Here is a 13,522-nt window from a genome sequence, read left to right on the forward strand (position 1 = left end):
TTTATGTTCTAAGTATTTTTTATGGCACATACGATAATTTCACACACAAGAAAAAAAGTCATAGTAACATACCATAAAATATACAGTAAATTTTCGGCGCAACGAAAGGGATTTTATTAAGAAGCTGCAATATTTTTTCGGCTGATACGTTGTGTGGTGTAAAAATAAATTTGCATCAAAAAGTCGATTTCGAAAAAATGCCACATACATACGCTAATTTCGCGCAAATGGGTCGATATGTACAAATATGTAACTTTAAGTTAAGATATAAGATATATATAATTATATAACTGCATTGTGATGTATGGCCAAAGGTTCCTCAGAGAACTCTACATTCGCGTAATGGTTCTTCAACTTATTTTTCAGTTCCATGCTATGTGCCCAATCACGGGTCTCACAAATTACTTTCACCTAAAAGCAAACCAGAAGAAGAAACACATTTTTATAGAAATAAGTATGTACGTACGCGCATACTAGTGAGCGCCGGAAATAAGTATACCCTGACGTTTTAACGATTTTATTTATTTATATTTTCCATAGCAAATTTTTTTTGGTTTTTTTATAAAAATATAGTTTATTCAACAACAAAAACTACAGAATAAATTTTTTTTAATTTCATACAGAATTCGGGAAAATGCAAGAATTTTGCATCGAAATTTTCAATGCAATTTTTTAGCGCCGCTATGTAAACTTGCACTTTATTATACTAGAATTTAATGGGCTACAAACATACTGCATACTTAAAATTTTTCTAAGAAATCGAATTGAATTTTTTTTGCATTTTCCCGAGTTTCGTATGAAAAAAAAATAAAAATTCTCTTGTAGTTTTTGCTATTGAATTTGATTGAATTTTCTAAAAAAAATAATCAAAATTTGGTATGGAAAATATAAATAAAGAAATTCGTGAAACAGTGTATACTTATATTTGAAGCTGACTGTATGTGGGTACGTAAAAGATTTATAAATAGAAAATATTTAAATATAGGAAATAAAGAAGTGCTGCTTATCAAAATTAAAACTAAATTTCTAAAAAACCAAATATTTTTAAAAGCTTAAGTTTAAAGCTTCTCTACAATATATCAGTTCTCACCTCTACTCTATGAATATCCTTTAGCCAAGCGCGTTCATGCATTATATCCTTGATAGAGACACCCAATTGTGAGAGCATATCACAGAGTTCATAGATACCACCAGGGCGATCGCTAACCTCTGCACAGAATTTCACCAAACGTCCCTCCGCAGCAAGTCCACGCTCCAAGCAGCGTCCAAACACAGTTGTATCGATATTTCCACCGCATAAAAGTATTACCACTCTGTAGATAAACGTCGATTTTTTTGTTTTTTTTTGTTTTTGTTGACGATGCACTCCTATTATTAAAATAACTTTACTGATACTCACTTTTTGCCCCGCAGTTCATTCAAATGTCCCGCAAGTATAGCAGCCAATCCAGCAGCACCGGCACCTTCCACCACACACTTCTCCTCTTCCACCAAACGTAAAATGGCCAAAGCAATCCACTCCTCTTTTACAACTACCATCTTATCGATGAGTGGCAAGGCGGTTACATAAGCATTGTAGCCCACCTTGGGCACAGCCAAACCGTCGGCTAACGTATTATCTAGTGGTGTGTATATGGGTCCATTATTTTCCATCGCATTCGAAAAGCTGGGACATTTCTCTGATTCTACGCCCTGTTTTAATTTTCAAATTGTGTTTTTTTTTTTGTAGTTTTGGAAATTAAGTTGAAAATCTCGCTTTCTCAACTCACAATAACTTTAGTGTCCGGCGATAATGCTTTAATGGCCGTTGCAATGCCGGCTATAAGTCCACCACCACCAACTGGTATAATCACCGCATCCGGTTTGGGTACTTGCTCTAATATTTCCAAACCAATTGTACCCTGTCCAGCCATAATTTGTGGATGATCGTAGCCGTTGATGTAGAGCAGTCCTCTGTCTTGCGCCATTTTCATGGCGAGCGCCTTAGCTTCGGCCATATCCTTGCCCTCAACAACCACATTCGCTTTGTAATTGCGGCATTTTTGTATTTTCATAATAGGTGCTTCTTTTGGCATAACCACTGTAACGGGTATATCAAGCTTCCAGCCGTGATAACTGAGCGCCTATAGGAGAGTTGTATTTTTCGTTTCAATTAAATTAGAATTTAAAATGCATTGTATGTGTATTCAGCGTATTCGTCTAAGCTCTTAAATCCCTCGTAAATCGCTTAATCCTCGCAAATATTCGGCTTTGTAAACCATCTATCAAAGTACGATAAATTTAAACGAAGGGCAAATTCAAATACTTCGTCGGTGCTGTCATTTTATTTAATGAGGATGCAACACTGAGTGTAAACTCAAAATTTTACATGTCTCATAAGTTTGCATGTTTAGACGAATACCCCTACTTAAAATCATGATACAATAATTTTTAGAAGGTAGTTTCACTTCAAAATTTTTGACATAAACCGTGTCTGTGACAAACACGCAATGTGGCCACTGCTACGATATAGAACTTGGGGATTATCGCTTGTTATTTTAGATATTTTTTAACAGAACATGTAAAGATTTATATGTTTCATAACTGATCACTTAATTTTTAATATAAATACACGTATTTTGTTCATACATTTTTGTCACAGCTAATCACATGAATAAAAATCATAAAAATGAAAATATAACAGCAATATTTCTTGTTTATAATGGATTAGATCCATCGCACACCACGGACTTTATCGGCCGCCAATTTAGATGTGCTCGCTAGTCTTTCCATTGCACCACAACTTATTGGTCAGAGCGATTAAGCTGGTGTAATGTGCGCACCTCCATACATCTTCATGTACATATTTCAAGCGAGCCCTATCATTTAAATAGGCGGCCGATAAAGTCTGTGGTGTGCGGTGGCTCTTATAGCTGTGTCCTTACATCTATTCCGTGTGTTGCAATATCCACGAAAGCAGCAGTTAATTTTTCATGAAGAAAATTATTTCAAAATATTCGAAAATTTCTCTACTTATATGTTTGGTTTTTCTGTGTTTTATTTTTCCAACGTCAAAAGCTGGATTTTTTTTTTTTTGAATAAGTTGGTACAACAAAAAATACGAAACACGTTTTCTGTCAGATAGCTAACATGGCGGATAAGAAGAAGAAGTGAAACTACCTTCTAAAAATTATTGTATCATGCTTAAAATTAAAAGTTGATATGAAAGAAAGACCTGTGCATGATTTCCTAGCGATGCTGATATAACTCCGGTCTTCTTTTGTTGATCGGTGAGGCAGAGCAGCGCATAGCGGGCACCACGTTCTTTGAAGCTATAAGAAAGGAGTTAAGTAATTGAATAATCTATATATGTAAATATAAGTAATAAAATTGTAACAGGCCGATGTCTGTACGTTATAGATTTTAATGAAAAATTAATATAGGGGGGTCTTTATTAGAGCAACACAAGCCAAATCAACAATTTTTAGAATATTTGTCTGTCTGTCTGTATGTTTGTACGCGCATCACTCGAAAACTGATCCATGGAATTGAATGCAGTTTCCACCGATGTATTGCTAGAGGTGTAACTTAGAATATAAAAAAAAAAATCGGAGTTTAAGTATTTTAATAAGAAAAATTAAATATTGCAAAATGGCTGTCAAAAGAAAGAGGTTTAAGAAGGCTTACTGCCGAAAATATTTTTGCTGAAGGTTGCCACCGTTTTGAAAATTGTAACTTAACTTAATTGATAAGGATTTGAGTTGATTCACATACTTGGTTTAAAAATTAAAGAGAAGTAACGTATTTTATCCAAGAACTCTGACTGCGTCAAATCAAACGATTTGAACAAAAAATGTTTAAAATAAAACGACATTGCAGAGGAAGAAATTCTCTACATATTTGCAGTGGAAAGTATTACGATGCGCTGGCAAATCTAATTTTTTCATTGCGGTGTTATTGCATGCATTTCATAATTCACTGAACCTTCTTCAGAAAGAACCCATCGATGTGGCAAAAACACCAACAATGATAAATACGGTAATTGCATTGTATCAAAATCTAAGAGCGAAGGCGGATAAATAATTTCGCCTGATTTGTACAGATTTACAAAAACTCGCGGAAAACCTTGAAGAAAAAAAATATGGCCGTTAAAAATAACATGAAAATTATAAAGTAGAAACTTCCGATGTCTAGCAGTACGCTCTTCTATGAGATACGATCAGTGAAGAACTAAATACTCGTGAAATACCTTAGTTCTCAACTTAACCTCACGTTGAGCTCAAACCTAAACGTTTGTTGGGATGATACAAAAAAAGGTAGTTCCATTTAATGGCATTCGTTGTTGTTGTTAAAGGACTGACTTTTAATAAAATTATGACAATTCATCAAATTCATGCTTCCTGATCGCAATGATACAAAATTTCAAGGTAGTTTCACTTCTTCTTCTTACCCGCCATTACTCCCATTTGACGTAAAATGTGCCTATCACATTTTCCTTTAAACTGAAGTTACTGTATTCTTTGAAGAAATTAAAAAAGTGGTTATTAACTTAAAAAAATATATATTTAAAAATATAACAAGAAGCTCTAATAATTAGGAATTTTTTTACTCTCCTCTTCAGGACTACATTATGCGTTATAACAAATAAGTTTATGCTTCCATGGTACTTTCATTGACGGTAAGCTCCTTTTAACCACTCCATGGTTCAAATTTCCACTAAAGAGAATCCAAATTAAAGCAACATCTTAAAATATAAGTTTCTTAAAGGGCCAGATATAATAATATTTCAGATAACACTGCAGATAGTGCCACATTTTTTGCGGTAAGATACTTTAAGGTATTTTAAATCAATGCACATTTACTAACAGCTCTGCTAATACGATGAAATAAGTAAATTTACCTAGCGTTTTATTATTAAAATTTCGAAAACAATAATTTATTGAAATGGCAGTGCTACTTGAGCAATTTACGAAAAGTATAAACGTCAGTTTATGTCAAAAAAATTTCAAAGTGAAACTACCTTATTTTGTTTTTTTTTTGATCATGGAATGAACTGTAAATATTTTGTTTAAAAATTCTTAAAAATAAATAAATGACCCTAGGTGGCAAACAATATCACTTTCAAATGGAGTGCTATATATATGACCGATACTGTACGCATGTACTTTGGACTGGTCAGCTATAAGTTCACTCACTTAATGGAAAGATTTTCACAGTCAAAGATCAACAAATATTGTTTACAGAGTTAATGACTGATTACCGACTAATTTAACAAAAAAAAAAAAGTTTGTATACAATTTAATGATTTAGTGGTGTTTACGTAAAAGGTACCTACAATTTTAATACAACTCATGGGCATCCACTATAGCTAAATGGCTAGAGGTGTGTGTTATCAAATAGACTTTTAATAAGCTATATTATGGTATTTTGCAAGTTAATCTGATAATTATAAATCGAGTGAAATTCATTATACCACACTTTTGTACTCGTATAAAAAATACATGATGTTTTAGACTTCCGCTTATGTAACCGCAAAAAGGATTAAACTAAAAATAATTGTGTTTTTATTTACATAGTTTTTAATTTCCATTCTCACCTGCCAGTAACCTGCAGAAAGTCTTTTTTCAAATACAAGTCCATGCCGTACGCATCTGAGGATGTGGAACGCTAGAAAAGGTAAAATAATATATCTCTATATGTATAATAATAACCTAAGTACGAGTAATCGTACAGTTTCCTAAGTAAAAACACTTGAGGGATTCCCAACGGTGTCGTAAGTGCTCGTATTGTTGTAAGTCGTAAACTTTAAAAGCTCAAATAAATGTTTAGAGAATTTGAAAAGACAACCAACTATTTTTTAACATAGCAAATATTCAAAATATAACTTTGATGGTACTTTGCGAACTCCCTTAATATATTTTTAGGTGTTTAAAATTTACGAGATACAACAATACGACACCGTTGTGGATGCCCCAACTATCAGCTGATTGCCAAAAAAATGTCTACAGGTGAGAGCATGGTACAATAATTACAGGTATTGTCTTCCCAGAGAGCGCATATTCCGATCTGCTTTATTTGAAAAACATCATTGTTGCCCACACTAAAAGGTTAACTGCTAGGGAAAAGGGATATTTCCACACCCCATATATACGGTGACCATATTTATGAGAGCTGAATACGGGACAAAAAATCATTTTTCAAATTTTGTCCACAACAGCTTACAGATCTTCAGCCTTCTTTTTTGATCCTAGATGCATTAGCCATGCAATTTTATTGAATTACAAAACTGCAAACAAATTTTTTTTTTTAAGATTCTATTTAAGTAAAAAGTTTGAAATTTCGGTGAAACATTGCAGAATTAATTTTTATAGTTTTTTTCATAAAGTTGGAAATTTTTTATTATGAGCGTGTGTAAATCGGTAAAAAGTTCGCGCCAAATAAATTATTGACAACTATGAGGTGAATACAATTTCAGTAGCTCATGAGGCTAGTGAAATTTTTGACAAATGCATAGAAAATTTTGACAATCGCAAAGATTGTTGATGTGTATAATTTTTCGTTAAATAAAAACTTAAATTGATGAATTGCAATCAACGATGGTAGATGTGTTCTTAAAATATTAATTTCACTTCAATTTGTAATATTTTATTCCGCATAAATCTGCGGTTATCAAAAATTTATTGCTGTCCAAAAAGATTTCATTTCACACAGCAGATTGGCAAAAGTGTTTCACCATAGTAAAAATATTATTCAACAGCTCTGCCCATAGAACTTTGTTACCGAAAAGAGCTTTACTTTTATAAAATAAATAATAAACATTAAATAAACTAAGGAAAAATAGCCAGAGCTTACTAAAATGTCGAGTCCTAATTTCTATTTAGGTTGCTGTATTCCTCGATGCGAATCACAGACATTCAGATTAGAAAATAGTAACTGTTTATGGAGAAAATTACGATCATATACCAACGTCGCTCAAAACTCGTTCATAGGCATGCCATTTTAATGGGCTTTTAAAACTATGTTCCCATTGGCGTAATTTAGAGGTCAATCTTAATTTACGCATAAATTAAGTACAAACTAAGTAATTTCGCCTTGTAAAGTCTCTCAATAAATTAAGATGAAAGTACGTAGTTTATCTTAAACCAAGAACCAAATCACGAACAAATCAGTGTCGGTTCTAATTTTATCGATAATAATCGAAAAAAGTATGGTCCCACAACTGATATGTCATTGTGTTTGGACGTTTTTGTTTTTAATAATCGCGCGTGGCAGTTTGTAAAATATTTCCAGAAGCTTTCTCTTTTGATCAGTCATCTAAAATCTAAGAAATTACCACAAACAACTCAGAATATAAAAATATACGCAATTACACACATTCGCGATCTCTTTTCGTTAAATAAACAATAACACAGGGTTGCTACAAAGCTGTCAAGACAAATAAAGAAACGCGTGTATGAACGCACTTAATTTAGTGAGGTATTTTAAACGAAACTAAGTATTTTATGTTGGTAATGTGAACATAGTTTAAGGCATCGAAACACCGAATAAGGGACAAATACAGGACATTAAATTAAATACAGAACATTTGGCGTCCCGTATAAAATAAATAAATTACCAGGAAAAGTGGTCAAAAAAGAGGACTGTTCCGTATAATACAGGACGGATGGTCACCGTACCCATATACCATATATGTGCACGTAGTTTTTTTTTTTTTAAAACCTTCTTGCAGAGGACTTATTTATTTTGCTAACTTCATTTCAAACGTTTTTTCTTTTGTTTTGCAAAATTATAAAAATTAAATTGAGCGAAAACAAAAAGCAAAGCCAAATAAAAGTAAAAGAAACAACATTGAACGGCGTCGAAATGAAAATAAGGGCGCACAAGGGAGCAATGTGAAGAACAACTCTCAGGGAATACAATAACTGTTATTATTGTACCATGCTGAATAACCACCCCGCCTGCCTTTTCTATTGCGGAAGTTACTAATTTAACACCATGATGCAATTATACAAGGTGGTATCAGTTGTGACAGCTCGATTTGACACTGCCTTAGCTCAGTAGAATAAGAAGAAAAACGGGAAGAAATTAATCCCCATTTGGGGGAAAAATATAAAATTTCATATTTTCTTCTAAACAAAATTTGCTTTTTTATAGTATATTCGTAATGAAATTTAATAAAATAAGATAAAATACCTTTTTGAGAGAAAAAATAAAAAAAGTTCAACTATATTATTAGGCAAAGAATTGTTGAAGAAGTAACACTGTTTCACCTAAGGCAGTCAATATGGCGGAATTAGAGCGAGAAGTTGCCAACCGATAACACCTTGTATTATTGCATCATGATTTAACACGACATTTCTGTGAAAATCATCGCCGACGATATCGCTATTTTTTCGAATTCTTATCGGGAAGAACTGTTCCACCAAGACGTCACGTCTTTATGACACGAAAGCGATAGAGAAATTGGAAACTATTTCGAAAGGAATGATAGTAACTTGTAAGATAAAGTCTGAACGTTATGAAATTTTTGGGATACCTTTGAACTTGCAACCCAAAGCGCAAAGTTACTTACACCATTTTCATTCTGCTTTCGGCTTACGATTACTAGCTCAAACGCACCCATATTTAATAAAATTCCAACTAAACATTTTAAAAAGCAGTTCTGAAACTTCATAGTACCTAAAAAGGCATTAACATAATAAATCAAATAACGCATCTGTTTAAAATTAAACGTAATTTTATATTATTTGTTATTCGAATATAATTACTTGCACGTTAATTGAAAAATTAAATAAAAAATATAGTTTTACTTGAATGGACTTCCAAGATTTGCTTTGCTATTTTGCAACACTTCAAGGGGTAAAAATCGTCCGAGCAACTTTTAAGAATATAGAAAAGAAATAGTATGTTTTATTAAATGAGTTACTATCGCTTTGACATCGAGGCGATGGGCGATAAAATTCTCTTCCATTTGCTGGCAGGGCATTACCGTTGCGCCAACTGATTTTTCTAGTTTCGTGAAGTGCAATATGTGCATCTTCACAATTGTAAAAACACGATTTAGTCCGTTCTTAACACACAAACTCACAAATCCTGATTCACCGATAAACGATATCGCTTATGTTCCTTACCGGACATGGCGTTCTCTCAACACCGCCTCTGATTAAAAATGCCGCTGAAGTAACATCATGAAAAGATATTTTTTGTGGTTTAGCAGGATCACAAAACGGATCGAGTATATTATCCGAAGTATTGAATTTCGTAGGCAATGGTACATCACGATTGGGCAAAAGGACTGTGCCACTGCTTTTTGTCGTATATTTGGATTTTATATTTTTACGATTTTCATCTTTTAAGCTTGCACTATCGGCGCCACTCGATTTTGGTGCGGCTGCACCATTTTTTTCAATGTTTTTTTCTTCTGAAGGCATTTTTCAAAGCAATTATTATTACTACCACCAAACACTTATTTATGCTAAATTTTTCTAAAGCAACTACTTAATCGTTCATGCAGCTTCGATCAACTGATCAATGTTCGCTCGTTTGACCACACAATATAGACCACCGTTCAGCTTTCACATTAAAATGGACAATTTTTAAAAATAGCTATAGGCAGTAGTAGGTATAGCTAATTTGCTTTTAATATGTGCTCGTATTTACATATATATGACTGCATATTTATTGATTAAACACACTTGAGTCGTAATAAATTAATAATGCGATAAGAACATTTATTGAGATCGTTTGGGATTACATTTGTTCGACACATACATAATTTACTTACTACTATGTATTTGCCTCGCGGATGGAGATAAGAATAAAGCGGCAGTCGCGCAAAAAATAAAAATTAGTATTCATGTAGCCGTACCGTATTTATCGAGGCAAAATTTCGAGGGAGATCGGAAGCAGCAAATGTATTTATGTACTTTTTTTTTTTAAACACGAAGTCAATTTCAGTTGACTTTTGGTAAGGGATTAGGAATATTTTGATTAGTAAATATGCCTATGACATTGGCAATTGTAATTATAAAGTTAACGATAACGGTAAACAGAGCGACACTTGCCATGGCATCGATTTCAATGTACTCGTACATACATATGTACAATATAGGTACCCCGCAAAAAATTGTGCGACTAATCTTTAAACAGAATATTCCGAAATTACTCACAACCGGGTACAATTGGGCATTAATTTGTCTCATACGGGTACTATTTATTGGCAATTAATTAGTCTTGACTCATCCCTTACGGGTAAAATTGGATATCAATTAATCCCCGACTCATCTCTATTAACTATTAACGATTTAATGATATGTACGCACTTATTCCACGTGCGGCGTTGGCACATAGAGAGAGTATTCGCTTAGCAAAACTGTGAACCCCGGTTCGAATCGCAGCTGGCGCAAATATTTATTTTTTAAAATTTACTGGTCGATTTTTATACCCGTTCGAAAAGCGAACAGTTCATTCCAATATAAAGATATCAAAAGTGGTATTAGTCGCTCCCGAAGTCCGCCCGGATTAGTCGCATTCTTTGCAGGGTAAGCATAGAGCGAATATAACTTAAAACTGCACTTTGGTTTGCTTTGAATAACTCTTATATAACTTCTATCTCCCAAAGCGAATTATTTAGGCGTCCTCTTAGACACGTGTCTACCGTACTAAACTGGATTAACGCTGAGAACGGTAAAAATAGAGCTTATGTCGTCGCTTATTGTGTTTGTTAAAAGACGAAATGTGACAAAAAGTAGTAAATTAGCACCGATTTTGCTGAATATTCACTGAAATTCAGTTTGTAACTTGTATTAACCTAGGAAGACATAAATCTGGTATATGGTGAAAATCAGTCAATTGCCACGTCCGTCAGCTATACGAATTTTGTATTCTACTTAATATGGCAAAGACTACACCTTTTTCAGTTTTAGTTCAGAAAGTTGCAATTTAAATTCAGAAAGTTACAATTCATGTTCAACTGAACTATCTGAGTTTAAAATGGAATTTCTAAATATGAATTGCAACTTTCCGAACTAAAACTGAAAACGGTGTAGTAACAGTCCCTCAACAAAGGAAAAATTTTGTGCAACATATATTTTGGCTTAAAAACCCAGAAATATAAAAAAAAATTGTGACTTGGCGACCAGTGGGCGGGAATGGGAAATGTCTTCCGAATTCAGTTTGTGTTTTTTGTTTGTCGCTCATCTTTCTACAAACAAACAGTTGTATGTACATACGTGCATCTGCTTTGTACACAAACAAATCTAATTTGCCTTTACGCGATATGTTGGCATTTCCATATGTAAAAAGTAGCATGTACAAATGCAAATACACATCGTGTACGAACACCTTAATGACCTTCTCACAATAGACGCGTTAAAACATGGCCATGTGGGGTAAAAGTTTACAGGTTGAAATGTATAATGAAATTGTCGAAAATTCGGAAAAATCTTGTCCCGGCGGACCATTTCGAATTTAATGCAAAATACGTGACGTTCCGGCAAATACGGGACATTTGGCAACGCTAATGTGGAACGGTTTGTGGGTCTTCAGTTCCAGGCACATAAAATTCTGAGCAGTTAACTTGTCAAATTTCTTCCTGAAATGCTTTGATCCAAGAAAAATATTGCCATTATTTCGTACTATTTGTGTAGAAGGAATTTTGATATCTGATACTTCACCAGCCTGTTGCCTCACTCTTTCCTCAAGAAATAATGGAACGGGCATATATTTATGTTGCAAGCATGGGTTGCCTTGTGCTTTTTCACAAAAAAAATGTAGAAAACCGTAGTAGAAAGCGTAGCAAATTTCTTAAGAACTGCGTACTGCCTCAAGAAAATGTTAACACAAGAATATTTCTTAGCCATTTCTTGTACGTCATTTTATATGGAGTTTTTGCTTTTCTTGAGAGCTGCATACTGGCCTTTAACTGGTAAAAAAGCATTAAAATACGTAGTTGTGATTTTATTATATAGTTCTTTCATTCATTTATTGATCAAATAATTACAGTGATTGGTGTTAGGTTTATCATTTAATTTTTATTTACGCATTTATTTTCATCATACACATTAAAGTATTAGAGTTCATTGTTTTTGTTTTTTGTTTCACTTTTATGTTATCTCTTTTTTATGTAATTTACTTACATTTCTTATCACTTATCCAATATACCAAGTTGTCGCTTGTTATTTTATTTTTAAGCAATGCTGTTTCCGCTGTTTTTATTGCCTTTTTTCGCTAACCAAAAAACAAGGCAGCTCGAAAAAAAGCGACAAAAACAAGTAAACAGTTGTTGCTTTTTGATTTTATACTTACATTCACATGTATTTATTACTTCACCACAACTATTTGCTCAACTTATAAAACTACATACATATGTCGTCAACTGCAATTCACTAAATATTTTACATTAACTAAAATTAATTGAAGAAAAGTATATGTATATGTATGTACTATGTAAGTGAAAACAAACTACATAAGCAACAATGGGGGCGGGGGTAAGAGGGTATTTAATATTGCTGGAAAAGTATACAAGTGTCGGGCCGAAAATTAGACTAACTCGGGTGCTGATGCGTGCGCATTGCGCAACTTTTTTTTTTTAATAATTTTACTTTTTTTGTGGGCAATAGCAGCTACTAGTTCAAAACAAAGCATCTGGTAAGTATCTAAACCTAAATCGTTTATCTGCACTTGAGAAATTTGTGCTGCTGCTCCCGCTCAATGCGCATATACATACATACATATGCACATATACATAGTACATATATGTATTATTTTTGATTAATTTTTTGTTTTCATATTTTTAATTTTTTTTTGCACTCCGCTATACACATTCAAATTTGATAAACATATTTTTTGTGTTTTTTTTTCAAAGTGTATATTTTTTATTAATAATTAATGAATATTATTCAAATAAACTAAAAACGTAAAATCGATTTCTACTTCAACAATAAAATTGCAGTTTTACGGCTATCTGAATATTTTTTTTTTGTTTAAAATTGATTTACAGCAACAAACAAGGAANCGATTTCTACTTCAACAATAAAATTGCAGTTTTACGGCTATCTGAATATTTTTTTTTTGTTTAAAATTGATTTACAGCAACAAACAAGGAAGAAATGTAATTAATATTAAATTTATTATCGTAGTTTGAAGGAAGAAACTAAATAACGCTTAAAGTAAAAAAAGAAAGGAATAAAATTATAGTGAAAAAAGCAACAAAGGAAGAATGCGTTTAAATTTTCATGTATATATGTATATATATAGGTGTTTATTTTACTCTTCAAAGAACGAACCGTGGTGAGACAGATAACCTTATATTGCTAAGTCAGTTAAAATATAACTTTTATCGCGTTCGCCCACTCATCAACGTATTATCATTATGTATATAGGTAATATGTATATTTTATTAAATTAAATTAATCCATTTGCATTTACTCTCACTAATATTTACGCTTTTATCAGCTTCGATCTTCCATTTATTCTTAGTTTTCTTTTTTTACTTTTTTCCTTTCGTTTACCGCTTGTTTTACTGCACTATACACTAAGTTGA

At 32.9% G+C, this 13,522-nt stretch overlaps 1 protein-coding gene across 1 annotated transcript; it reads right to left on the reverse strand.

Annotated features, from left to right (window-relative positions):
• Window positions 1-81: 81 nt before the first annotated feature.
• LOC108370827 (L-threonine ammonia-lyase-like) lies at window positions 82-9,570 on the reverse strand. The gene is made up of 7 exons (XM_017626240.1): window positions 9,111-9,570; window positions 5,576-5,646; window positions 3,215-3,311; window positions 1,770-2,123; window positions 1,400-1,692; window positions 1,091-1,313; window positions 82-411 (listed from the first exon to the last, which is right to left on the reverse strand). The coding sequence occupies exons 1-7, from the start codon at window positions 9,408-9,410 to the stop codon at window positions 283-285; spliced, it is 1,467 nt and encodes a 488-aa protein (XP_017481729.1). The 5' UTR covers window positions 9,411-9,570; the 3' UTR covers window positions 82-282.
• Window positions 9,571-13,522: the final 3,952 nt, after the last annotated feature.

The sequence above is a fragment of the Rhagoletis zephyria genome, unplaced genomic scaffold, assembly GCF_001687245.7.
Source record: "Rhagoletis zephyria isolate East Lansing unplaced genomic scaffold, Rhagoletis_zephyria_1.1 Rzeph_scaffold_04501, whole genome shotgun sequence".
NCBI lineage: Eukaryota > Metazoa > Arthropoda > Insecta > Diptera > Tephritidae > Rhagoletis > Rhagoletis zephyria.

Bases quoted from the DNA above. Each gene is read 5' to 3' on its own strand.
- LOC108370827 (XM_017626240.1), bottom strand. From the start codon at position 9,410: ATGCCTTCAGAAGAAAAAAACATTGAAAAAAATGGTGCAGCCGCACCA. The intron at 1,693-1,769 runs GTGAGTTGAGAA...AAATTAAAACAG, and splicing joins CGCCGGACACTAAAGTTATT to GGCGTAGAATCAGAGAAATG. The intron at 412-1,090 runs GTGAGAACTGAT...GTTTGCTTTTAG, and splicing joins AGGATATTCATAGAGTAGAG to GTGAAAGTAATTTGTGAGAC.